General features: G+C 51.7%; 1 protein-coding gene across 1 annotated transcript in view; it reads right to left on the reverse strand.

The window, feature by feature from the left end:
• Window positions 1–985: 985 nt before the first annotated feature.
• LOC144734241 (uncharacterized) overlaps window positions 986–25335 on the reverse strand; it is a 122153-nt gene continuing 97803 nt past the window's right edge. Inside the window, exons 4-9 of the mRNA XM_078616364.1 lie at window positions 24147–24266; window positions 14916–15153; window positions 12199–12330; window positions 7235–10984; window positions 6350–6464; window positions 986–5620 (exon numbers count right to left, since the gene is read on the reverse strand). Of these exons, the coding sequence (XP_078472490.1) occupies window positions 4972–5620; window positions 6350–6464; window positions 7235–10984; window positions 12199–12330; window positions 14916–15153; window positions 24147–24266 (5004 nt within the window). The 3' untranslated portion in view covers window positions 986–4971. The remainder of the gene's footprint in view (window positions 5621–6349; window positions 6465–7234; window positions 10985–12198; window positions 12331–14915; window positions 15154–24146; window positions 24267–25335) is intronic.

Raw genomic sequence — 25335 nt, forward strand, 5'->3', positions numbered from 1 at the left:
TGCGATGACATCGCTTTTCTGCTGGATTATGACGTCATGTATAATATGGTTTTGGAGGCGATGGTTGGACCACGAAATGATGCATGCACAATATGCTTTGGAAGCTATGGCTGCCTGCTAAATTATTCATTATGACGTCATGCACAATATGCTTAGGGAGTTATGGCTGCCTGCTAAATTATTCATTATGACGTCATGCCTAGTATGCTTTGGTGACTCTGCTTGCTGAATTATTCATTATGACGTCATGCATAGTCTGCTTTGGAGACTGGCTGCTTGCTGAATTTATCATCATGACGTCATGCATAGTCTGCTTTGGTGACTGGCTGCTTGCTAAATTATTCATTATGACGTCATGCATAGTCTGCTTTGGAGACTGCTTGCTGAATTTATCATCATGACGTCATGCATAGTTTTCTTTGGCGACTGGCTGCTTGCTGAATTATTCATTATGACGTCATGCACAATATGCTTTGGTGACCGGCTGCTTGCTGAATTATTCATTATGACGTCATGCACAATATGCTTTGGTGGACTGGCTGTTAAATAATATTCTTGGGTCTTTCGGTAAAGTCACATAGATAAGTTCAAAGAAAATAACAAAAAATAACAAAAAAACTACGACGTTTCGATCGCAACACAAGCAATCGTCATCAGGATAAAAAAGAGCCATACAATCTGGGTGGTCTAGCAGCAGAGGGTTTTAAGGAAAAAAGCCCGCAAATGTTGCTCATACAGAAATAAATAACGCTGTCTGGAACGCATCCCCATATACACAATGGTACTCTATGACCCCTTTAGCGCGGATTCGATTAGCGCTCACGTTTCCAGGAACACATCTTCAGCGCTGAGCGAGGCCTGCCTGTATTCGCCACTCATTGTTCGTGAGCGGTCGCTGGATTTTCAGCGCAGTTCGCTAACAACTACGCAACCGCTCCCCGCTAATTCTTTCTCTCTCATACACACACACAGGGACGACGTGTGCTTTGGTTTGAATCGTATTAATTTATTTTGTCTGCAGGTTGTTACAAATGTGGCAATTCAAGTATACGTAAGCAATAGGGGAGGGGCGGAAAGGGACCCACATTGAGTTGGCAGCTACAATACGGAACGTGCTCGGAGTGTAATGCACGTGGCGGTTTAAATACAGTAGTGTATTAGCACCACACCATAGCACATACACGTGGCAGAAAGGGGGCACAAGAATATTTACAACAAAATTTAGTGGGTAAATATATATTTTTAAAAAAACAACACAAAAACTACATGCTAAGATAAACTAGTGCAATGTCTACTGAGTAGTGTTGTTTAGTGTAATGCGTCATATTTACATCGTTATAATACTAAGTCGTGTCGCACACTGGAGTCTTATCCAACACACAAATGCAATTAACCAGTTCTCTATTGCCGTAGTTGTTTTGAGCGATAAGATGGACTTCAAAACACGAGGACTAAACAAAAGAAATACCAGCACAAAGTAAAAAAAACTATTTTTACTCCATGAATTCAGAAAGGCATGAATTCATTTCTCCAAAGAACTTGTCGATTTTAGCATATTGTCTTTGGCAAGTGAGAAAAACAAAGTGAAAAGAAACACCGCTGTCGTATGGGTGGATGCCATCCATCATCTATGAGCATCTACGACACTAATCGTGAGTAACTCATGCACACCGAGGAGGAGCAATGGAGATACTGAGCCACTTAAAAAGCCAAGGGCTGAAACTGAGTGGCTTCGTGACGGTTACACCAAGAACGCAGCTTCAGATTCACTCCCTACGGTGATTGACCTAACCGTTAACCAAAAAAAAACCACACAGCCACTTTAATTCACCTGTCGGACAGGTTTGAGGCATGGAAGGGTATGGGCAGAGTGAGGTCATCGATGCCTTGGACTTCGTCACTTCTGACAAACACAAGGACGGATCACTGTGAATAACTATTACGATGGGACTTCACGAAGTGCGGGTTGGAAACCAAGTTTACGGTGTTCACATGAGGCTTGCACACTTCAGTCGTTAACCACTCACGGATAATGGTGCGGTTTATCATGCACTGAAGCAAATGAAAGTAATACTCTTAGTTCTTTCGGTAAAGTCACTGAAATTAATAATTTTAATTTCATTTTTTTTACCTACGTGACTGAAATTAAAATTATTAATTTTAATTTCATTTTTTTTACCTACGTGACTTTACCGAAAGAACTAAGAGTATGAATCCTTGCAGTCACGAAAGCTTCAAATCTAGAAATGAAAGTAAAATGTTACCTAAGCAACAAATCAATAAGAGTAATCATAAACAAGGCCCACGCTTAAATAACGAAAAATCCGGTGGTTAGGCGAGACGACACTGAACGTGGTGGGTAAATACAGACGACTTGGACATTGCACGCGCACACTCATTTGGAATCCAACGTCAGTGCGTCGCACACCTCGGCTAAAATAATACTGCAACGATTGTTTACGTAGGCTCTCGCGGCCAATATTATGGTTCACGATTAGTTTATTTTGGGTTAAATTGTCTCGGCTTAATGTAAAATGTAATATGAAAACTGAAATTGTATTTACCAGGTAAAGCCCACTGAGCTATGGAGTAGCTCTTTTTCAGAGGCGACCTGGCCACATACGGTAGCACATTGAAGTCGCTTATTTCATGACACGTGAGAATTTAGAGTCCTAACCAAATAATCTAAACGCATGTTTTCTAAATGTGGAGGGCAAAGTCGGAGGACCCGGAGGAACATCCACGTGACCTCGGGGAAAGAGAGCACGCACACTCCAAATATGCAACAGGCATCGTCAGGGTCGGGATCGAACCCATGGACGCCTGCGTATCAGGCCAGGGAGATAATATCTCCCCACCACGGCTCCCCTTAACCCTCCACCACCCATCGGAGCCAATCAAATCGAGTTGTCACGTGGGCAAATATGTCAATTGATTTGGTTTCTCAGCAAACCAGATAAATATTGAAAAGACGAAGAAAAACTTTTGACTGTTTTGTACGACGCGTCGCCGGAGATTACTTCCATCATCATCGTGTGTTAACGAAATCTCAGCTCAAGCGCGAAAGTGCTTCCTGATCCGAATTATTTTTAAAAAATGTGTATATACCTCCACGATCTAACCCAAAATAAACCTTCTCACTTCTTAGGTCTCCGATGTGCGCGTTCGGGCTGTTCCGCACGTTGTATGTACGGCATGATGTCCGACGATGTGCTCCCACGTGCCGGAAGCTTCTTGAGTAAATTAAATGTTGGCCATCGACAACGAAGTACAAGCCGAAAACACGTCGGAGAATTATGCGGCGTCGACCCTCCCTCTCACTTCATCACAAACTGCCTTCTAATAACCAGGGCCAGCAGACGCCATCAACAAGATCACACACTTCATAGGCGTAAACTTTAATATTTTTATCTCCTCCAATTGTTTTTTTCCTTTTGCTTCTTTGATGAAAAAAAAAACATTGCTTCGAATTTGCCAGTAAAACAGTGGAATAAATTAATATGATAAGGTAATGTTTTTTTTATTTCTTTGTAACAGTTAATTGAGAAAAAAATGACAATGTAAAAGGTTGAAAATATAAAACTTCTCAAACATTTCTCCTCTGAGCACATTTAAGCAAATCGCCTTAAATACGTCTTCATTCACAAATTTCAACATGGTTTTGTTTGTCTTCAGCTATAACCACAACCGCCTCAAACTTGAATAAAAGAACGTAAACTGGAGCAAAGCTTTCTTCAGAAGTCTGTTGGCCCTGACCGTAGCAAAACCCGAACTCGTAGATTTTTTTTATTTTAATAAAAAAAAATACTTTTCGTTATACACCTTTTTTCCCCACACACTTGCATTTTCCTTCTCCACGCACTCCTTCCAACAGCAAGCACACGCAGCGGTGCTCATCACTCCCACCACCCTCTGCCGATTTTTTCCCCACTCGTAAAAGAACACTTCATCAGAGGGCAAGAGGCACGTTTGACGCACAAAAGCGTCTCCTCTGCACACCCGTTAGAACAATAACACCACCACTGCAGTACAACGTTACATATCCCACCCGTCCTATGTCCGTCCTCATCGATTTACCGCTCACAGCCCGCGGTATTTGCGCACATCGTGAATTTAATCTTCTATAGATGTTCATACATCTTTTTTACGCAATCTCACGTACATTTGACTACTTTTCAGGTGCAGTAAATAATTTCCCCACGTTTAAAGCAGCTTGCGCTTTATCTTTTTTTCCAGTAACCTGCATTTATTGTGCGTTATGTAACCATCCAACTTTTATAGATTTTCACGTATCTGACTTTTTTCACATATCCGCCTAAATCTCCAGTACATAGCGAATCAGATATCCGACGTTGTACTGCACAGGGCTTGAGATACACCTTGCAAAGATTTAACCAGAAGCATTTTCTTTAAACCCTCTAAGACAAAACGGGACTTCTGATCAATCAACGCTCTTGTTAACGTATACTCTTGCGTGATATTTCTCTTTTTCTTATATACTCGTATGTACATTTTTCTCTAAAGCACTTTCTTGTAAGGGATCACGTTCCCTACAGCCCGATCACCTTCAAACACATCCACGGCGCCAACACCACCTCCCACCACTCACACCACAACTCATCATCAAACTACAGATTAAACAGCTCTTTCTCTAGTCAATGCAAACACTGCACTTCAAACCTTACTCCATTTTTTTTAATGCCTCTATTTTTCTTAGGGTGCATTTTAAATGTTAAATAGTTTACACACTGGTACATACTTGATCTAATTACATGGGAACTGCATGAGACATTCAGACACTCAGAGACTACATCTTCTTTAGGAACTGACGGCTATGACATTGTGCTGTAAAGACATATATACCAGCATTGATGTGATAATTTTTTTTCATAAAAAAACAGCAACAAGGAAAACTACTTTTTTTGAAAAAGCACTTCTCAACTTCTCCCTCGGCCGCTTTGCTACCCACGATCAATGCTCGTCGACCTTCGACCCTGAAGGCGACTCTTCCTCTCTCCTCTCACCGGCCCCCTCCGAGGGCGTTTCGCCGCCGCCATCATCATCGGCGACGGCGGCGGCCGCTTCCGCCGTCTCGCCCTCTCCCTCCGAGATCGGCTGCATCGCCGGCGAGTGCCGCACCGACGCGAGCCTCAGGGCGCGGGGCCCGTGCCGAGCCCCCGGCGAAACCGCCACCCCGTCGCCCCTCACCCCCGCCCGGATCGCCAGCGGGTGCCGCGCCCGGTGCTCCCTGCGACCCGGCGTCCCGTTCCCCTGCCAGCCGGGGGACGACGCCGCCGCCGCCGGCGACTCGCGGTGACCCCGCGCGAGCGGCGACGCCGAGCCGTCGTCGGGTCGCGGAGAACCGGCGGCGGCGGCCGCGGCGTTCTTGGTGTGCTTGAGCAGCTCGGCGGCCGACATCCTGGAGCCGGCGTCGGAGCGGGAGCCCTTGCGCAGCAGCAGCGCCTTGAAATGCTCCTGGCTGGTTTGCGAGCGCCGGCCGTGAGGGGAGGACAGCCTCGGGGAGCCGACGATCGGCGATGTCACCACCGGCGAGCCCGGAGTGCTGTCCGATGAGCCCCTCTCGGCGGACTCCTTCCGGCACAGGAACTTCCTCTTTGACCTGCAGGTAGCGAAATAGAAAACGAAACGCGTTGGGGATGTGGCAGTTTGGTGGTGGTGTGGCCGAGCCGTACCGCGTTTGCTGCAGAGGTTCATGGCCCAAGCCCCTTGGGCGCCCTGGTTAACATTGAGGGTGTGTTAAACGTCGTAAATGCTACCGGCGTCTTCTTCCCATAACATTATTATTATTACTTGAAAAAAAACAGTAGGTCACGTGTGCTGGCATCATGGTAGATTTTGCACAACTTCATAAGTGACTTGCAAATTGCTTGATTAGGAAAAGCCACACAGCAGCATTGCCCCTGGCTGTGAAACTACCATCCTTCCTGAGAGCCTTGTGCTACGAGAATGCCGCAAATGCAAACTGGGCAAACATTTCATTGATTTTATTTGAGGGAGAACACACTGATGAATGTGCACGTGATCTGCATGAAGTAAGATTCCCCGTACAGTAATACAGACTGTTGGGGCAAGCGCTGTCAGCAAGCACATGTTAAGAACGGCATGCCGTGCGGCGAACTGGTGGGGCCAGTGCTTATTCCTGGCTAGTGGGCGGAGCGATCAAGAGAAGAGAAACCCAGCGTGGCTCCTTCTTGATGATGGACATCAACATAGAGAGGCTTCATCAGGAGGCGCATCGATAACCAATGGTGCGTTTTTCAAGTGGAGGTTACTGTTTATCGATAAACACGGTGGCGAGGGGGCAGGCGGTCGTGGGCCTCACTTGCACCTGTAAATGGCTTCAAAGAGGTCGGCGGTTGTCATGGAGACCGAGGGGGATGTTACGAAGACGTCATCCTCGGATCGCGAGTTTGACCTCCGCAATGTCCCCTCGTCGTATTCTTCTGCAAGCCAGAGGAGTACAAAAGTTTTAAACGCCTCGGTGTCCGGTAATTTACTTTGTAGCATTCATTTTCACTCGGATAAACGGGTTATACAAGCCGTCGAAACACGTTCTGAGCACTAACGATATGGTACAGTCGAAAAGACTTACAGTATTGTGGATATCAGGCCGAAATTAGGTTTCATTTGTAAAGGCAAACGTATCCATCATATGATTTTGAAACCGTATCCAGTTTCAAAATCATCTGCACTATCGTAAATAATAGAACAGATAAGCATTCCCGGGGCCAATTAGCTGAAAGTTCGAAAATAATGGTGAAATTCATAAATGTATAATTTTCATGAATTCGTAATTTTTCCCACATTCACATCGAGTACATGTACTCACTGCATATGCCGTTGATGTGAATAAAGTACAGTCCTTTGACAGTCCACTGCTGAATGAAGGTCTCCCCCATGCCCGGCACGGCATGGGGGATGTTTGACCACACTTAACCACGTTGGTCAGCGCAGGTTGGCCGGAATCAACATGGTGCACGAACCACTGCGCCACTCCACACCACCAGAAAAAAAAAATGGCCTCATATGGACCAAAAAAAGTGTTTAACTTTACTTTTAGGACTGCATAAAATGTTTTGGATTGTAGATACCAATTGAACATTTTATAACAAGGATCGATTGAAAAAAATCCGACTTAATACATCACTCGGATGTCAAAAAACATTTAAAACGAAACAAACGAAGAGACGGACATTAAATCCACATCACTAACCTGCCACGACTTTCGCCATTCGAAACTCGAACACTTCATCACCGACGTCGTCAGCCGACTCCTGCGAAACTCGCGCGCTGCCCTCCTCTGTCTCCGTGGCAACCGCCTCTTTCCCTTTCACTTGCTGCTCCTTACCCAGAATTCCCGGAGCTTCTTTCACAGCCGCCGCAGGCACCTCTGTGTGCCGCTCGCGCTCATCCTCCCACGGAGCTGACCCTCCGTTGCACGTGGCCACCCGCTCGGTTATATTCGCGCTGCCGTTTTCAATCGGCCTGGAGCTGTGCTCCACATCCTGGATGCTGGCTGAACCCTGATGAGACGACACTGCCGTGAACGCATGCGGCGACTTGGGGTGGGAGACGGACACGGAGTAGGACACGGACGGCGACGCTGGCGAGCGCGCCATCTTGGCTGTCGCTTGGTTGTTCTGGTGGCATTCCCGACCGCTGGGCGCCGCATCTTTGTACGAGCGAAGCACCAGCTGAGACCCCGAACTGTCCAACACGCAGCCGGCACTTGAGGTTTCTGGTGGAGCGGGCGACGGCTGATGGAGCAGAGCTGGGGTGGCTGGCGTCAAAGTCGATTCGTCCAGGCATTTCGGAAGCGGCTCGCTTTCTGAATTCTTGTTGGATTTAGTAACGCTCTCCGCACAGGAAACCTCGGCTTGGTTGACCCGTGCGGACGAACTGATGTCACATTTCGTTGTCTCTGCTGCCACTCCCGCCGCCACTGCCGCCGCGACCGCTGATGTGTGATACTGGTCAGAAGAGTCAATCATTGGGTCTGCACATTTCTTCCTGTCCATGAAATCCTGAGCTTTGTGAGGTGACGCCGCCGAAGCCTGCACACTGGGCTTCGTGGCATCGGGTTGGCAGTGGCGGTGGCGGCGGTGTGCACCGCAGTGGTGATATGCTGACACCGGCGCTGTGGCATGCGCCGGCCTCTGTGAATCCGTTAGGAGGTCTGGCAGTGGTTTCGGAAGCACACACGTCCCATTCTCCATCCGCAGCTTGACAAATTCGTAGTCCGGCACGGGCGTCCCCACCACCTTGCCCACGTGCCTATCCAGCACCTTGACGGCCGTGACAGCCGGATCCTGCATTTTGATGGCTCCACCGCCGCCGCCGTTGACGGGACCCATGACGCCGCTCGCGTACTGGCAGGGGAACGAGGCGGACTGCACGAGGTGGCCACGCTTGCTGTACAGTTCCGAGCAGGACGACATCACGCGGCTCAGCAAAATGCCGTCGAGCGAGGCGGTCACGAAGCACGGGTCCGGCGGAAAGTGAAACATGGGGGATTCTCGGCTTGGCTTAGTCGTTTGCCCCGCCGACATTGCCGAACCGGGCACCGCGGGGTAACTGTTCGCTACGATCTCTCTGTACTCGCCGGCCATCACCGGCGGCGGCTGCGGCCTGTGCGTGACGGGCGGCTTCAAGGAGGATGTCCGCTCGGGGACTTTAGGCTTGACCTTGACAACGGCGGGAGATCCGGAGCGCGGGAACAGCGGCGCCGGCACGAGCGAGGTCGGCGTGCCCGACTGGCTCGAGTAGCCGCTGGAGGGCGACGTGACGCTGCTCACCTTCTCGGGCGATGACGACTTGGACTGGCTGGAGGCGGTGGTGGCCGGCGAGGAGGGCGCGGCACGCGGCGAGTTGCCGCTCAGCGCCTCGTCTGAGCCCAGCCTCTGGCACTCCACCACCGTGGTGCCGGTGGCCGTGCTGGAGCTCGACAGCGAGTGGTAGGCCTCACTCGGGAGCATCTCGTCATAGCTCCAGGAGTCCACAGACTCGGATCGACGGACGGTCGGAGTGGCGGCCACCGCCGCCGCCGATGTCATCGCCGGTGTCATTGCAGGTGTCATCGCCGGTGTCATCGCCGGCACTTGGCATAAAACTGTGGCCCGTTCCGGACCTGGCGTGGGAGTCTCTGCAGCTGCCTCCGAGTTGTCTCTGAGCACCCACGGGTCTTCGTAGTGCGCGGTGTTGTTCTTCTGGCAGGTGGACGCGGCGTGAGTCGTCTTGATGTCCAGCTTCAGCGACCTCCTCAACTCGGCGAGCTGAGTCCCCTCCGGCGAGGCCCTCCCTCCGAGGAGCTCCTGAGCGTCGTGCGGCGCATAGCACGCGGCCGGGATGACGTCGCCATTCGGGATCTTGAGGCCCCTGTGGGGCCCGTTGTTGGCGGTGCTGACGAACGCGCTGCTGCTTTTTGGTGTCTCGCTTGTTGCGTGCGGTGCTTCTGTAGCATCGCGTACCCTGTGGTTGTTCAGCAGCGCGTCCTCGTGCCGGCCTGTGGTGCCGTTGTAAATTCTAAGTGCTCTCAGCTTCTCCTCCTCGCCGCGGGACGCCACCATCGCTCTCCGGGCGCAGCAACCGGCAAGAGCCGCCCGGCTTTCGGCCAGACTCTCGCCGTCTGAGGAATGCTGGCCGCTGGCGCCGGTTTTGCAGGCGCTGGCAATTTGAGGCTGCGCATCTCTGCGGAGAGAGACATCGCGCTTTGGCGGTGCCGGCTTCTGGCGCAGCTTGGTGATGGAGAAGCTGCGGTTGCGCATGCCCCTGCCGGGGTGGCTCGGCTCCGAGCTGGCGCTGCTGTAGCTGCGGCCGCGCAGCCCTGAGTCGAAGTGCATTGAGGTGTAGTAGCCGTCCATGTCCTCCGAAAACATGGAGCCGGCGTCCGACCTCTCGGACGACTCAGTTTCGGGAAAAACACCCCGATGATGATGATGATGCGAGCCGGCTTCGCGAGCCGCTCCGCATTTTCCCATGACCTCTGAAGTGGCGCCGCCGCCCCTCTGTCTGCACATCGGCGCTCCGTCCGGATCGGCGGCAGCGCATGTGGCCGCCGCCGGCATCTGTCCGGGAGGCACCGGCGCCCCATTGTTCAGCTGCAGTCCCTGAACGTGGGCGGCGGAAGGTGCGCGCGACCGTCCGTGCGACGTGCACTGGTGCTGCTCGCGTGCCGCGGCTGGCGGGAGCGCGACGCCGTTCACCAAACGTTTCGGCCGCTCGTTACTTTTCAACCGACTTGTGCCGCCCGACAAGGAGTCGCCGTGGCCGAGGTTGGCCATGTCCCCCGCCGTTTCAGTCCCGTCGGCGCCTCGGTTGGTCAAGCATACCCTGTCAGATCCGCTCGAGTTGGAGGGCAGAAACACGGAGCCCTCCTCTGAGCTCGCCGAGTCCCGGGCGTCCGAGTCGGTGCGGTGCACCTCCACGCGCGTCGTGGCGTCCGCGTTCTCGCGACCCCGCGTTTGGCGATCCCCGTCCGTTACCGGGGAGCGTCCGGCAGCCAAGTCGCGGCCGAACTCCCGCCGGGCGGAAAAACCGACGGCGCTACCGCCGCCGCCGCTGCCGCCCCTGCCGCTGTCTCGATCGTTGTTGTCATCGTCGTCGTCGTCGTCGTCGTCGCTGTCGATATCCGCCGCGGCTCGGCGTGCGGCATTCGTGGCGAGAGCCGGGCCCCGCACGTCCCCCTGCGAACGCGAGATGCGGTCGGGAGCACCGTCGCGCCGGTGCAGCAGAGCCCGCACACGCCTCTCGCTGGGCGACACCACGTGGGGGGTCGGCGCCAGCAGGGCCCCCCCCCGGTGATTCTCTCGCCGCTGCTGCTGCTGCTGCTGGTGGTGGTGCTCCCCGTCGTCCGTCTGGCAGGCCGAGTCGCACGTCTCGCGGGGCTCCAGCGCCGACAGGAACGTCGAGTTGCCCAGACGTGACAGCGAGTGGCAGCGCCAGCCGTCGGTGCCGTAGCAGCAGCCTGCGCAAGCCGAGCGCACAGCGGACACCGTGTCGTCGCCGAGCAAAATAAAACCGCCCCGAGACACCAACGCATTTCCATTTGGATTCCTGACTTGTCTGTGCTGATATTGGGTACATGCGGCTTTTCTCCAGTTCCTCTGCTTTGCTCTCTCATCATTTAAAAGAAATTGGCCAAAGTACCCCAACGCATGAACCTCTTGATATGAGAGTGTCCTGAAACTCGGTGAGACTTCCCCGGAGGCCGTCACCCACCGATGGGTCAAGGCTTCCCCACGCAGTGCGGATACGTGGGGGTTTTTTTTTTTAGGCAGCGCGAGTTTGATCAAGGTGGAGGTCATAGAGAGCAGAGCACCGTACAGCTCAACGATGGAAGTTAACCGCACTGGCAGACACGAGGACCCAAGGAAGGAGGCGTGACATGGGTGCACCAGTGGGAGGGACGGTGCCGCACCTGTGTGGCACAAGCTCAATGCGGTGCTTGGGCCAGGCTTTAAATGGGAGCAGGGTTTAATTTTAGCTAGGGTACTTGCAAGCCAAAGACAAAATGCCCCCACCCAGCACATCACATCCAGGCTACCTCTCGCTGCGACTGTGGCCACCAGCCATGACGTGCCCACTCCAGTCTACCAATCCGGAAAATATTCAATGAGAAGTTAGAGATAGTGATTTTTTTTATTGATGGTGGGCTTAAATGCATCTCTCATCTCAACCATTATTATTACGAAGACGAACAAATTAACGACGAAGTGGACACTTCATAGTTAAGAAGCAAGAGGAAGACAGTGAAAGATATGGCAGTGAGATGGGATTGGAGGCTACTACCAGCGGACAGGAACAACTCATACTCTTTGGTTCTTTCAGTAAAGTCACGTGTTGTTTCTGAAACGTCGTGATTTAAGATAATTTAATATTATTTTTCAATAATAATAAAAATTATAAAAAAGTTATTTTATTTTATACCTATGTGACTTTACCGAAAGAACCAAAGAGTATAGAACATTGCAGTCACGAAAACTTAATATAGGAACAACTCAGGAAAGGATGTAATGGATTCAACGGAGGAAGGCCTTTGCCCAGCTGTGGGAAGTTAGAGGCTGATAACGAATCTCTTCGTGAGGGGGGCTGGTGGTCATCATGATCACTGCTGGACGGTGGCAGAGCGCGGTGACGTGCGATATGTGCGGTTTGTTGCGCTCGCGCGCGCGCACGTACCCAGCTCCCTGCGCACGTGCTCGGGGATGCCCGTGATGGTTTTCCTCCGCTGGAGCCGCTTCTTGCGACGAACGATCGACTCCGAGGTGGCGAAGGAGCGACGCGCGCTGGCCTGGCGCTCGAAGTTGCTGCCTGCGCCACCCGCACGATTGACAACACGCGATATTCAGCACGCGCGCGCCAAGGGGATCCGTACCACCCGTGGCAGATGTGGCCACCTCCTGTTCAAGTGGAAGGTCGTGCGATGGTTGGAATCGTGACCCAGAACGCGGACCACACTGTGAACCGTCGTGAAGGCAAAGCGCGCGGCCCTGGAATTGCTCGTTGGTTCTTTCGGTAAAGTCACGTAGTTAGAAATAAAATCAAACAATCCAACCCCAGCTTAAATATACGCTCCAAGGCTGGGGTGTTTCATTCAGACGCTGTCTTCCCGACAGACCTGTTCTTCACCTGAGGATGGCTGCTTGCATTGTGGCCGAAACGTCGTGAGAATTATTTTATTATGTTTTATTTTAATTATTTTATTATTTCTCTTCTACGTGACTTTACCGAAAGAACCAAGAAGAGAAAAATCAAGCAAATCGTGACGTTTCGATCGCAACGCAAGCGTCGTGATTTATTTGATTTTATTTTCTACCTACCTACATTACTTTACCGAAAGAACCAAAGAGTATGGATTCCTGCAGTCACGAAAGCTTCAAATCAAGCCCTATAATTGCTCGCTCACGTCACTGCTACCGGAAGGCCACCACACTAGGGCAGTGCTAGGAAGGGTATTTGGCCTCTTCTTCCGAGTTCACGAAACGGGTTGGAAGAGGTGGGGGTGGCTCACACTTTACCCCACCACGTGTGACTTGCAGAGCGACTAAGGTTGCTGTGCCCATTTAAAATGCTGGGGGGACAGAGGCGGTGATGGGGGGGAGAGGGATTTAAGAAGCCTGCACCGTTATTTTAACTGCCCTGCCAGGAAATCAAATCCAACCGGCAACCTGTGGAGTGTGAGCCACTGTGAGCCTCGGAAATTGAGTGGAGGCATTTCAAACATCGCTTCAGCTTCTAGATTTGAAGTTTTCGTGACTGCAAGGGTCCATACTCATAGTTTTTTTCGGTAAAGTCACGTAGGTAAAAAAGAAAACTAAATTAAATCACAGCAATTTTGCTGTGACGGTGCCACCTGAAGATGGAAGCTTGTGTTGCCTCTGAAACGTCGTGATTTAATTTATTTTAATTTTATTTTTTACCTACGTAACTTTACCGAAAAAAACAAAGAGTATTGCTTCAGCTTCCCCAAAACTGTACTTTGGCTCTCAGTCCTAAACGTGGACTCGCGAGTAGCGATTGGACACCATACACAATAATAATTCCAATATTTATACCTTAATAATGATGTGGCCAAATGTGGCTCAGAGGTTAAAGCACTGAGCTGGTGCCGTGGAGATCCTGGGTTGATGGCTTCAGTGACTGAACGACACTTTTGCTTTTGCACTTAATTCAACTAAATTTCAGCTCTGAAAATAAAATACATATTTATTTTAGAAAATACTCATTAAGCGTTCCCGCTGCTTGCATGAATCATTGCTGCTATAATCACCCAGGGTGGAGTTGTGGTGCAGGGGTTAGCGTACCACAATCTCAACCAGGCGAGCTTGGTTTGCTTTCCTGCCATGGCTAACATCAGTGACAATGAACCTGGCGTCTCCCCGTCACCGAACTCAACCGACCAGCGTGCCAAAGAATGGGCAAACACCCTCAATGACCAGCAATGGATTGACAAGCCGCTGTAAATCATGATTGTCATCAAAGTCCGTGGTCCCAAAGCATACATCGCATCAGCTGTTACCACCTGATGAGGCAACACTTCAGCAGTACCAACTGCTATGCATGTCCAATCAAGAGTAATTGGGCGATTACGTTTTTAAAAACCCAAGGATGTTATATAATGTACTCTTTTTGACCATATAAAGGCGTTTGTTCCATGAAAGTTTTTGGCATGGACCTCCAGGATCTTTGGCCCGCGAACTAATTGCATTACCGTGATGATGACAACTGTAAAATAATAATAAACGGACCAGTGTCCTTTTGATCATGTCAAAATAAAATAAAGTAACATTTTAGTCCCATCCGCCAAAGCCTTCAGGCTTTTCTCGACCCACGTTTTCCAGCGGAATTAGTTTGACAGGCCACTGCTAAACAAACGTTGATTAAGTCAATTAAGATTCGTCAACAAAAAATTACTACTCTGCTCACTATGCTCCCACATCTATGCTCCAGCATCCATTCTCTCGGCCTGCACAAACCCGCACCGGCATAGGTCGCAACCGGGTACCCGATACCCGTACCCTACCTGATACCCGGCTACCCGTACCCGGCCGGGTACGGGTACGGGTAGCCGTTTGCGACCCTGGTGCGGCCGGGTACGGGTACGGGTAGGCCGTCAGTCACTGATGAGTAACCGTTTGTCACTCATTTCGGGTAGGGTACGGGTAGGGAACGGGTACGGTTACCCATTTTCGACCCTGGTGCGGCCGGGTACGGGTACGGAATCAAAACCCGTTTGCGACCTCTGCGCACCAGCAAGCGTGGAGAAGTATCGTTAAAGAACCCCCTCAACCCGCACAGGGGGTGCGGGGGGTGGGAGGGGAGGGGGAGGCTCTAATCCAGCAGCGGATCGACAAAAAAAGGGGCTGTACGTGGAGTCGCGCGTTGCGTTGTTTCACCGGACACGTTGATGGGCACGAGGTCGGAGACGATCTGGCACGCGGTCTCGCGCATGCGCTGCTCTGGTGTGGGTAGGGGCAGCTCCTCCGTCCAGTTGGTGCGACGGTCCAACGTGCACGGAACGTTGGGGACGGGGCCCCTGCGGTACTTCCTCAGCAGCGACGGCGGCCTTCCCTCTTCAACCGCTTCATCTCCTTCCTCGTCATCGTCTTCCTCCACGTGGCTGCGTGGGAGGCACTGCGAGGCATCGGAGAGGAGAGAATCGTTTTGGTTATTTTTGCCGCGGTCAAGAATATCCAGAACGGCGCGGCGCTTATTTCAAACGGTGGGCGACGGATCACCGCGCCGGATTCCCCCGGTCAAGCCGGTGGTGGAAATTCCACGTTAGTATGACAAGGCACAGCCTCGTCTGACTTAGTGCAAACAATTGCTGTGGACTCTCCACAAAGGGAACAATGTTATTTGTAATACTGCTTTGGCAGTGGTGTGCGCACGCACAAACCACAAAAACTCAACACGTTCTGCAAAAACACTGCCCTGAGAAAGAGAGCAATTACCCAAAATATCGCCTATTATAGACTTTCTTCCGATTTAAGAGTCTCGTGTTATCAACGAACGTGTTGATGTGGCCACGGGGAGCTGACCGCCATCTGAACTCGCGACCCCGGCGATCATGAACCCAGCGTTCGACAGGCAGAACTATTCCAGCTGTCTGTCTGTCGCACGCACACACACGAGTTGCTTTCCTCTCGTTTAACACCGACACCGGCAACTCACCAATTATGTCCTGCGAGCATGCGAACTATCCAACGAACTCGTCGACAATTGCTCTGGAAAAGCGACACGGAAGATTCGGCAAAAAAAATCTCGTTTAGCCCAAAAAAATGTGCTCGACGCCGCGGTTTCTCCGACTATAATGGACCTCGTCGCAAACCACAACCGCTCCTGCTGCCGCTGCCCTGTACACAGCCCCACGCCATCTTCGCCCGTGCCCCAAACGCCAAACCCCTACAACCCCCACCGCCCACACGGTACTTACGGCCAAATAAGTTTTTTATTCACCCGTCGTCATGGCGACATCAGCACTGGCTGGAGCTTCGTCGCAGGAACACACACACACACACAACAAAGAGACGGGGAGTCCTCTGACACTCCGTGGGGTGCGGGGCTCTTCGACAGCCCCGTCGTCGTCTTCGTCGTCATCACCGTCATCGTCGGTGGCAGCTCACAGAGCTTAGCTTTCTAGCCAGCGATTTGAGACGAAACAAAAACGCTGGAAAGCTTCACGAGACGCGTCGCTGGCCGCGGAAAGGAATGAAAAACGAAATCCGACGCGGGTTTATGCGTTCGGGGTTCTCCTCGCGACGGACGAACGACACGGCCTCGCCCCCGAGCCCCGAGTGTGCGGCTGCCGATTGTGTGCACGCGCCCTGCTGTTGTTTCGTTTGCGTGTGCACCCCCCCCCCCGCCCGCCCCCCCCCCAATTCTCCAGTCTGCTGCTGCTCCTCCTCCCGCAAGCTCGAATCCAACACCCAACCCAAGCCGAGCCTCCAATGCCCCTTCCCCAGTGTCCCTTAGAGAATGGGGCCACTATAATCCTGGGTCCACCCACCCCATCCCAAGTGCAGCTCCCCACGAACCTCCCCGACTCAGCCCCCTTCACCACCCCCACCCCCTCCCACCCCCCGTGGTGAGAAACCCATACAGATTTATGGCCATCATATGGCTTTCACTGGGCTTGTTTATTGGCATTATTATAATTGTTATTATTGCGTGAATTTACAAGGGCAGTCACTTAGTGTGACGTGATATAAATGACGGGAAGTTGAGATTTTTTTTAGTACGTTCAACTAGAAATAGTGACTCCAGCTTCATGCTTGCTGAAAGTGGCTTTTTGTGAAAATCGAGCAAGTATAAGTTTGCTGTGTCGTGGTGAGTAAGCTGTGCTATGGACCCGGTGACCTGGATTAGATTCCTTCCCACAGCCAAAGCATCGAGTGAGTGGCTGTGTAGTGGTTAGTAAGTTGCGCTACGAACCCGGCAACCTGAATTCCCGCTCATGGCGAACATCAGTGGCGCATAGCTAACAACCGTGCCTCCCCTAGTCCACTCAGACTTTAATTGAGTGCCTGGTGCACTGTTCCAGTCGTCATAGGGTCTCGCTTGCAACATTTACCCACACATTTTAGAAGGGCTATACAGGGGATCTTTGTCTATATCACTCAAACATCCATGACTTTCTGAAATGTTAGTGCGGCTGACACACACAGACGGACATGAACTGATGTGATGTATAGTGTAAATTTACATGTTTACAATGTATATAAATTGTTTAGCTGCACTTGTCAGATGTATTTACGCGAAAACTCACGTGGTATTTGTTCGTAAGCGTTTTGTCGCGTACAACAAATAGAGTGTGCACGGAGATTCCCCCACGTAGCCTTCAAAAGAATGTTGGGGCCGGTGTTTCTAGCGAGCACCTATGGTGGAAGGGCACGGCGCACCAGAACCACACCCTGGCCGCCTTTGTCTCCCACGTGCTGAGGTTTACAGATACTCGTTTAAGGTTGAGCCGACCTAAAGGTTGGCCAAGGACCAGTTCAGATATTTACCACTGATGTCGACCTCATCAGTCAAACTCGGGTCGCTGGATTCGTAGCACAGTGCGCTAACCACTACACCACCGCTCCCCCCAGGATGCACACAAACATACAAAGACAAAGATCCTCCATATAGCCTGAACAGACTGTTGGGGCAAGTGCTGTCAGCGAGCTTTTATGAAGACCGGCACGGCACAGGAGGGAGTGGTTGGCCAAAACCACGCCCGGCCACCTTTGTCTCCCCAGTGGCGATGTTTACATACCGCGCCAGGTACCCATTTGAGACTAAGTCGACCAAGGGGAAGCCCGTGACAGGTTCAGATAATCGTGACTGGTGTTGGCCATGAGTGAGACTCAAACTCGGGTCGCCGTGTTTGTAGCGGAGCACGTTAACTGCTACACCACCGCTCTGCACACACAAACACCCACACACACAAACACCCACACACACAAACACCCCCACACACACAAACACCCACACACACAAACAGCCACACACACAAACATCCACACACACACAAACACACACACACACCCACACACACCGACACACACCCACACACACCCACACACACAAACACCCACACAAACACACACAAACACCCACACACACAAACAACCACAGACACACAAACACTCAAACACACAACCACCCACACACACACAGCCAGTGTCACGTCCTCATATTAGTTACACCGCCTCAAATACAAATTAAAATAGCGCCAATCTTTTGGTTAATTGCCCTCATTTATACTTTTATATATTTATATATTTCAAGCCAAATCAGCTTCCTTCGCCATGACACAACAATGCCAGTTAGTGACGGCCCAGTGAGTCGGCTTGGTTCATTATCCGCGGGTGGCTGATTAACGCTGTCCCATCATCGCATGAGGCCTCCCCCCGCCTCCCCATGGCCGTCTTTCACCACCCACATCTGTGGTGGTAGCACCCGGCTGCCACCTCTCTGTACGGTACTTGCAAAAGTAGTTCGCGCGTGGAAAGTGCCCGATGCACAGACACGTCACCGCCAATCGCCACTGCCCTGGAAAACAATTCTTGATTGCAGTGGCACGGAATCCCGGTCACGTTCGACGCGAAATACAATCTCGTCAAAGATAATGCTACACACGGCTCATCCCATCACATGTAAAAATGTTTATTCTTAGCCAGAGTAAAACCTTTAATCTCCTTGGCACAGCGGTCTCATCTGACCTCTGGCCCGGCAAGACCGTGTTACTAATCTGGATAAGGAAGTTTGGTTTGTCTTTTCTTCTGCCAAAGCCTTCATCGCAGAGCACAAATTCCTCCCAAGTTGAATTCCTACTGCCAACACATCAGGGGTGTAGCCCCCCAGTTACCACCTAACTTGCCCCCCCCCCCCCACCCCGATAGAGTACAGAGTGAAGCAACGGTCAGGGTGGTTGATGATCCAGGACGATTTATGCTCACTCGCTCACCCGGTGGTCAGTCGCCTCCCCGTCACTCTTCTATCGCTACTACCGTGGTTTCTGTTCCTGTCAACTTCACTCGTTGATTCCTCCACCCGTGTTGAGGACTCGGTCTAACAGGCACTGTTTTGTCTCATCCTGCACACTGTGTCCAACCACCACCAGCATCAATTAGAAAGTCAAAAGTGCCATTTGTTGCTGGCCGCTTGATGCGTTGGGCCTTTGGCCATGTGCTCAGCAACCGTGATCGAAATGCCAGCGTAAAGAATCCTGCAACGCTTTTCTAGAGTGCGTTGGCCTTCGGAGGTTCTAATTATCGGTGACATCCGCTCCCCGTTGGTGAATTTGGCCGCTTTGCTCGAGGGTTAAGATCCCGAACAGCAACGCAACTCCGTGCCAACGTTGTGTTCACGACGTCGGATCATCTTCACGAGAGCTCTCCTGACCCACCCTGTCCTTTTTGCACACACGCCGCAGACGGACGGAGCGAATTGCCGTTCACGCTTTCTACGTCAGGTGGGGGAAGTGTTTGAAGAATTAAAAAAAAATCAACGGGACACGTGGCTCACTGGGGAGCCTCCGGTGGCTCCCAGAGCGGCCGACGAGGGGCGCAACTCGGGGCCCACGAGTTGGGAGGTCACAGCGTGGATCGTCAGCGAGCCAGACCATCTCGCCCAACTCCGCCCAACAACGTAGGCATGAGCGCAGGCAGAGAGGAAGAGGACAGATGTCCCCCTCCCTCCACAATACACTTTTGGAGTGAGGAAGCAGGCCATATGCTGCGTCTCATCAATAGGCTTCATGGGTATTCTTGCAGTGGCATCGCTATGGAGCGTGTGCAGGCGGTGTAACTGCACCTGGGACTCTGGGTCAGATGGGGCCCAGGCACCAGGCTACGAAGAGGGGGAATGTCCTTTGTTACTCCACATCAGAGGTGGGACAAAGTCATTGTTATGCAAGTCCAAGTCGAGTCGCAAGTCATCAAATTCATGACTCGAGTCTGACTCGAGTCCAAGTCACATGACTCGAGTCCACATCTCATAGGTGGGACAAAGTCATTATTATGCAAGTCCAAGTCGAGTCGCAAGTCATCAAATTCATGACTCGAGTCTGACTCGAGTCCAAGTCACATGACTCGAGTCCACACCTCTGCTCCACATGTTACCCTTGGTTACTCCACATGGTTACCCTTGGTTACTCCACATGGTTACCCTTGGTTACTTCACATGGTTACCCTTGGTTACTCCACATGGTTACCATTGGTTACTCCACATGGTTACCATTGGTTGCTCCACATGGTTACCCTTGGTTACTCCACATGGCTCCCCCTAGCGACTTCACATGAACTCCCATGGCTATTAGTTGCCCCAGTAACTTTTAAATCTGTCGTTTTTTCTCCCAAACAATGCTGCTTTGTGAAGTTCCACTTCTTCTATCATGGAACCCAACCCTCCCCCGGCAAAAAAAACAACTCGTTGCACTGTAAGTTAAACGAAGGGGTCGAGTGGTGGCGCAGCGGTTATCCCGCTGCGCTATAAGCCTGGTGCCATGAGTTCGATTCCCAGCCTTGGCGAACGTGTCGGTGTTGTTATCGGGTCCTCGTTTAGCCCCCGCTCTGACCGTCGTGGTGTAGTATGGTCGATCAACCCCATGGCTAACATGGCATTGGGGAGGCCTTCATCTGGCAATGGGTTCACAAATGCCTGTAAATTAATAATTAAATTGCTCTTCTATAATTTGATCAATTAAAAACAAAAAACATTTGAAATTATTTCTACCTTCAATATCTGCTGCACGTGATTCTGGCATACACGTAGAGCCCACTGGTCAATCCGCTGCAGGATGAGCCCCTCTCCACAGCGTTCGGGTCGTTTGACCATACTTCACCACGCTGGTTAGCGCGACCTGGTCAAAGTTCGGGGGAGTACAGAACAGCAGCGTATGTTTCTGCACAGCCCCGTGCTGTCCACAATGCACATGACAACGGTGCTGGTGCAGAATCTGAATCAGCTAGAAAGCTTTTTTTTCACAGATGTCTCTTTCGCATTGTGGGCACCCAACCGAGTGCAAATCAGGCTCGAGCTTGATTTTGCTTCCGAGCTGTGATGGGACAGAGCAGCATTCCGGGTTGACTTGGTGATGGGCCAGAATTCTTGTAAGTTCGGCGAAAGAAAAACAAAACAAATACCAGTGGGTGAAAACGGCCGTGAATGATTTGATGCCAATGAGCGGAAGGGAACTCCAGTGAATGTCTGGCCGGAGAGACTCTCTCTCTCCGCGCAGTTGTTGTTTTCGTGGCTTCGCCCGGAGCCTCCTTGCGCTCGCACGCATCGCGCGGCAGCTGTCGCAAGCGCAAGTGGCCACGGGGGGGGGGGGGGGGGCCATGGGCGGCACCGGAGAGAGAGGGCTTTTCGTTTTTTGGAAGAAAAAAAATGTTTGCCATCCAGTTTGGGCACCATCGTTGCGGTCATCGACAGTTACAATTCACATCCTGGCAAAAGCTTACGACACACACCCTGCGTCCACCAAATCGCACACACTCCAGTTGGCGGATAAGGTCAGGGATGAAGGACGTTTGTGGAAATGGAGAGGACTCGGCCTTGTCACCTGTCCTGGTTTTCCCAGGATCGTCCTCTCTTCGAAGTAGCTGTCGAATCTGCGTGCCTTGCCAAGGCCGTCGAGTCCCAGGTGTCATCGGTTGGGTTATAATAAATACGGTGCATTTACATGGAGTTCGCTGCGGGAGGTATTCTTCTTCCCATGATGCATCCTGGCTTTTTTGTACTTCGGAGGAAGCGACCAGAGGAGGAAGCCGAGGCTCTTTGGAGCCACCTCTGTTGAACCCTCAACCATCTTACCCACAACCCCTTGCGCTGGTGAACGACATTGTTGAAGGTCAGCCAGCTGTCTGACACTTGTTTTTCCTAAAGCAGCGCGCTTGGCGTTAAACAAAGTTACAGTGAATTTGGCTAGATTTTAGTAATTTTTGGCTTGTGTTAAGCAGGTGGAGAGGTAGTAGTTAGCGCACTGCACTCTGAAACCGGTGTATCCAAGTTCGATTCCCGGCCACAGTGGTGAGACTCGCATTCCCCCCGCCCCCCCCACCACACTATACACACCCCCTCACCACCCTTCAATAAACTCACGCCGACCAACGTTGCGAAGTATGGTTATAAAAAAAACCACGACTTCAACAAACGACATGGTAAATGGGGTGGGGTGGGGCGGGAGCATCTTTTTCTATCAGTGGATTGAGAATGGCTGCAAATATTAAGCCCTCGAGTTGTGTGGGGGTCACGTGCAACCCTCCGCACCTGCGATCTGCACGGTTGGGCTACGAAGTTCACCACACACGCAGCTGTGGTCCGATTCAAGCGGCGGCCGGTGTTCGCACAGCAGGGCGTTTATAAAGCCACATCTAAAATGGGACCGTGGCCCCAAACAACCCCACTTGGCCAAAAAGAGCACGGCTGAGCCTCTCAAGGACTACCGCAAAGGCAATCAAGCACAATTCCGCCCCGCCAAGTACGGAATTTTCCTCTTTCCCTCCAACCCCTCCATCACCTCCCTCGCAGAAATTAACCGGCGGCAGAGTCGCGGCTCTGCACGTCGAGAGAAAGCCGTGTCGTGAAGAGGCAGCTCTCCCCCCCCGCCCTGCCCGCTGCCCCGACGGAGAAACCACAGCCCTAAATGGCGTCACCCGCGATGCTACAGTCAACACGGCAGCATAAAAGAAAGAAAAAAAACCTCATGAATAATGTAATTTGATTATAATATATGAGCGGATGCACCTAGGCGCAGTAATATTTTATGAACACCGTTCTAAAAATGGGAGCTCTTTTTTTCTTCTGGCGTTATAAGTATTTGTACAACTGTCACCAAAAAAATGCCCTTGCTATAGGTAAAAGGTAAAGGCACGGGCCTACAACTGCTTGTTCACGCCACTGCTGGCGGAAGGCCCTCCACTAGACAGAGCTCCGAAGGGTCCCTCCGGAGGGTGCACGCATTATCGCTTAAAAAATTTAACATTTCACGTGGAAAATATTGGTCGCTGTGCCCTTTGACCCTTAGAGATCACAGTGTCCTCCGTCCTGCGTCCATCCTGCACCTTTCGACGCTGAAGGAGGAAAAAGGAGGTTCACTGCCTACGCACCCGCTCTACTATGAGCGACATCGCAACTGGGGGGGGGGGGAAGGGAGCAAAAAAAAACTCGGCCCATCAAACGGGAACGGCAGAATGGCAGTAACGCACGAGAGGGTGATAACATCGCTGAACCACCGTCTCTCTCTCTCGTAGCTGGCAGCGTTTCATCTCGCGAACGAACGAGGCTTGAAAAAAAAAGAAGTGGCAGCTTTGTTTTGTATGCTGCACCGGGTATATTAATCGGTTACCCTGGGAGACCCTAGCCTCCCTGCCCAGCCAGCACAGTCCTAGAAGCCCCCATCCTCCCCTTTACGCTTCCATCTCTGCTTCCACCCTCCTCCCTCCCTTCGCCCCCCCACCACCCTCCACAACTGCTCCATCCCCCCCTCTCTCTCTCCTTGGTAGCACCCGAATTGACGGACGACGCACACAAAGGCCTTTTCTGTCTCGATGCCCGATTGGCTTTCCTGCCAAAGATCGCTTCACAAAGCCAGAGCCCCCCCCCCGCCACGGGGGACGTGGGCCGACTCTCAACGACCGCGAAACACTCCCCACCCCGATGACTCCGGCCTCGTTTGCAGCCTGCTTTTTAAAAAAAATGTTTTACAAAAATCCACCCCCCCGTTTTTTTGTGCTACAGCTGACAATTTTGCTCGCGTAGATTATTTTTGTTGTTGTTGCGTTTTTAAACCAACGCACGGTACGTATTTCGGTAGATAAATTCATTGCGCGGGCTGCTGTGGATATCGCAAGGTTGCGAAATGCTTAAGCAGAGCAGCGAGCCACAAGCGAAAGCCACCGAGTGACTGTAGCGTGGATTTGTAATACTGCACAGCAGCAGCAGCAGCAGCCAGGCCTGGCGTGCCTTAACGCCCAACGCGCACACACACAACACAAAACGCGCGCGCGTAAAAACCGACCGCACGATCCTCGCACGACACCGCCAAGCGTCGCGATCGCGATTAAATCCCGCCGACGATTTCTCTCCGGGCGGATTTCATCGGGCCGCCAAAACTTGGGCGAGGGACAGCGTCTTACCTTGGGGCTCCAGGGAGTGACGCTACAGCACCCGCTCCGTTCCGTCACGTGGCGGCTGCCGCCGTCGCCACCGCTGCCACCACCACCGCCAGCAGCAGCAGTACTGCCGGAGCTCACAGCCTTAATGGTGGCACACGCGCGGGGAAACGGTGGATCAATGCCAGCGCGCGTCAGTGGCCCAGAAGACGCAGATGGACCCAGTGAGCGTGATGTAATCCCGCAGTGATGTCCACTGTCATCGGTGTCTTGCGCATTCATTCATTCCTTGGTTCGTTCATTCATTCGCTTGCTCGCTCGCTCGTTTTGCCCACTCCGTTTTGTTTGGCCATTCGTGAGGTCTACCTTCTCCGTGCGCGGCTACTGAAAATTAATTCTCTTCGTTTCATACAAAAATTCTAATCGTCATAATGTCTTCGTGAAATGCTAGATTGAGATTGTCCAGTGTAAAAAAAAAAACACCCGTTCGGTTCGCTACATTACAAATGGTCACCACAATCACAATTACATTTTTTAAAAATAACAATCTAAGCGTAAAAATATTTTTGCTTTAACAATGAACACACGTCGCTTCGCCGCAAACTCGATCGCCAAATGCGACGGTGCAATGAAAAAAAAAATGTCATGTTACATTTTTTTTATCGCTCATTAGACATTCTCGAATTCACACCTTTCTCAAGGCCACGGCGGCCTCCTACTGGCAGAAGATGAGCGGTGCTGACGGATAAGCGCGCATGACATCACCGCGGCCGCTGGAACATCGCTCTAATGGTGCAGGGCTTCATCCCTTCGCGGCCGCGCCTCCGTCGCGACCAAGATAGGACGCCCACAAGGGCAAGCGTAATGAGGAGGGCATCGCGTGCACGCCTCCTCGGCATGTCCGTTCCTTTCAATGTGACGACTGCGCCATGAAAAATAATGTCCAGGGCCCCCCACCCCCCACCCCCGCTGCCAACCGAAATATGGCACTGCTGTGAGACGGATTGCACCATCATGTTGCGATGTCCCTTAAAGCAAGGCGAGTCCGAGTTGGGATCATTAGCCGCGTCCATATGAAGAAGAAGAAAAAGAGGCATGCATTGAAATAATTCTAAAAGAAGCGTAATAGAGTGGGCGTCATAAACTAGAGTTGAATGGTGCAGTCGGGTGAGATGTGTACATATTATGACATCAGAGATCGTGGGACACATCA

This window comes from Lampetra planeri, chromosome 50 (genome assembly GCF_965212315.1).
Source record: "Lampetra planeri chromosome 50, kcLamPlan1.2.h2, whole genome shotgun sequence".
Classification (NCBI taxonomy): Eukaryota; Metazoa; Chordata; class Hyperoartia; order Petromyzontiformes; family Petromyzontidae; genus Lampetra; species Lampetra planeri.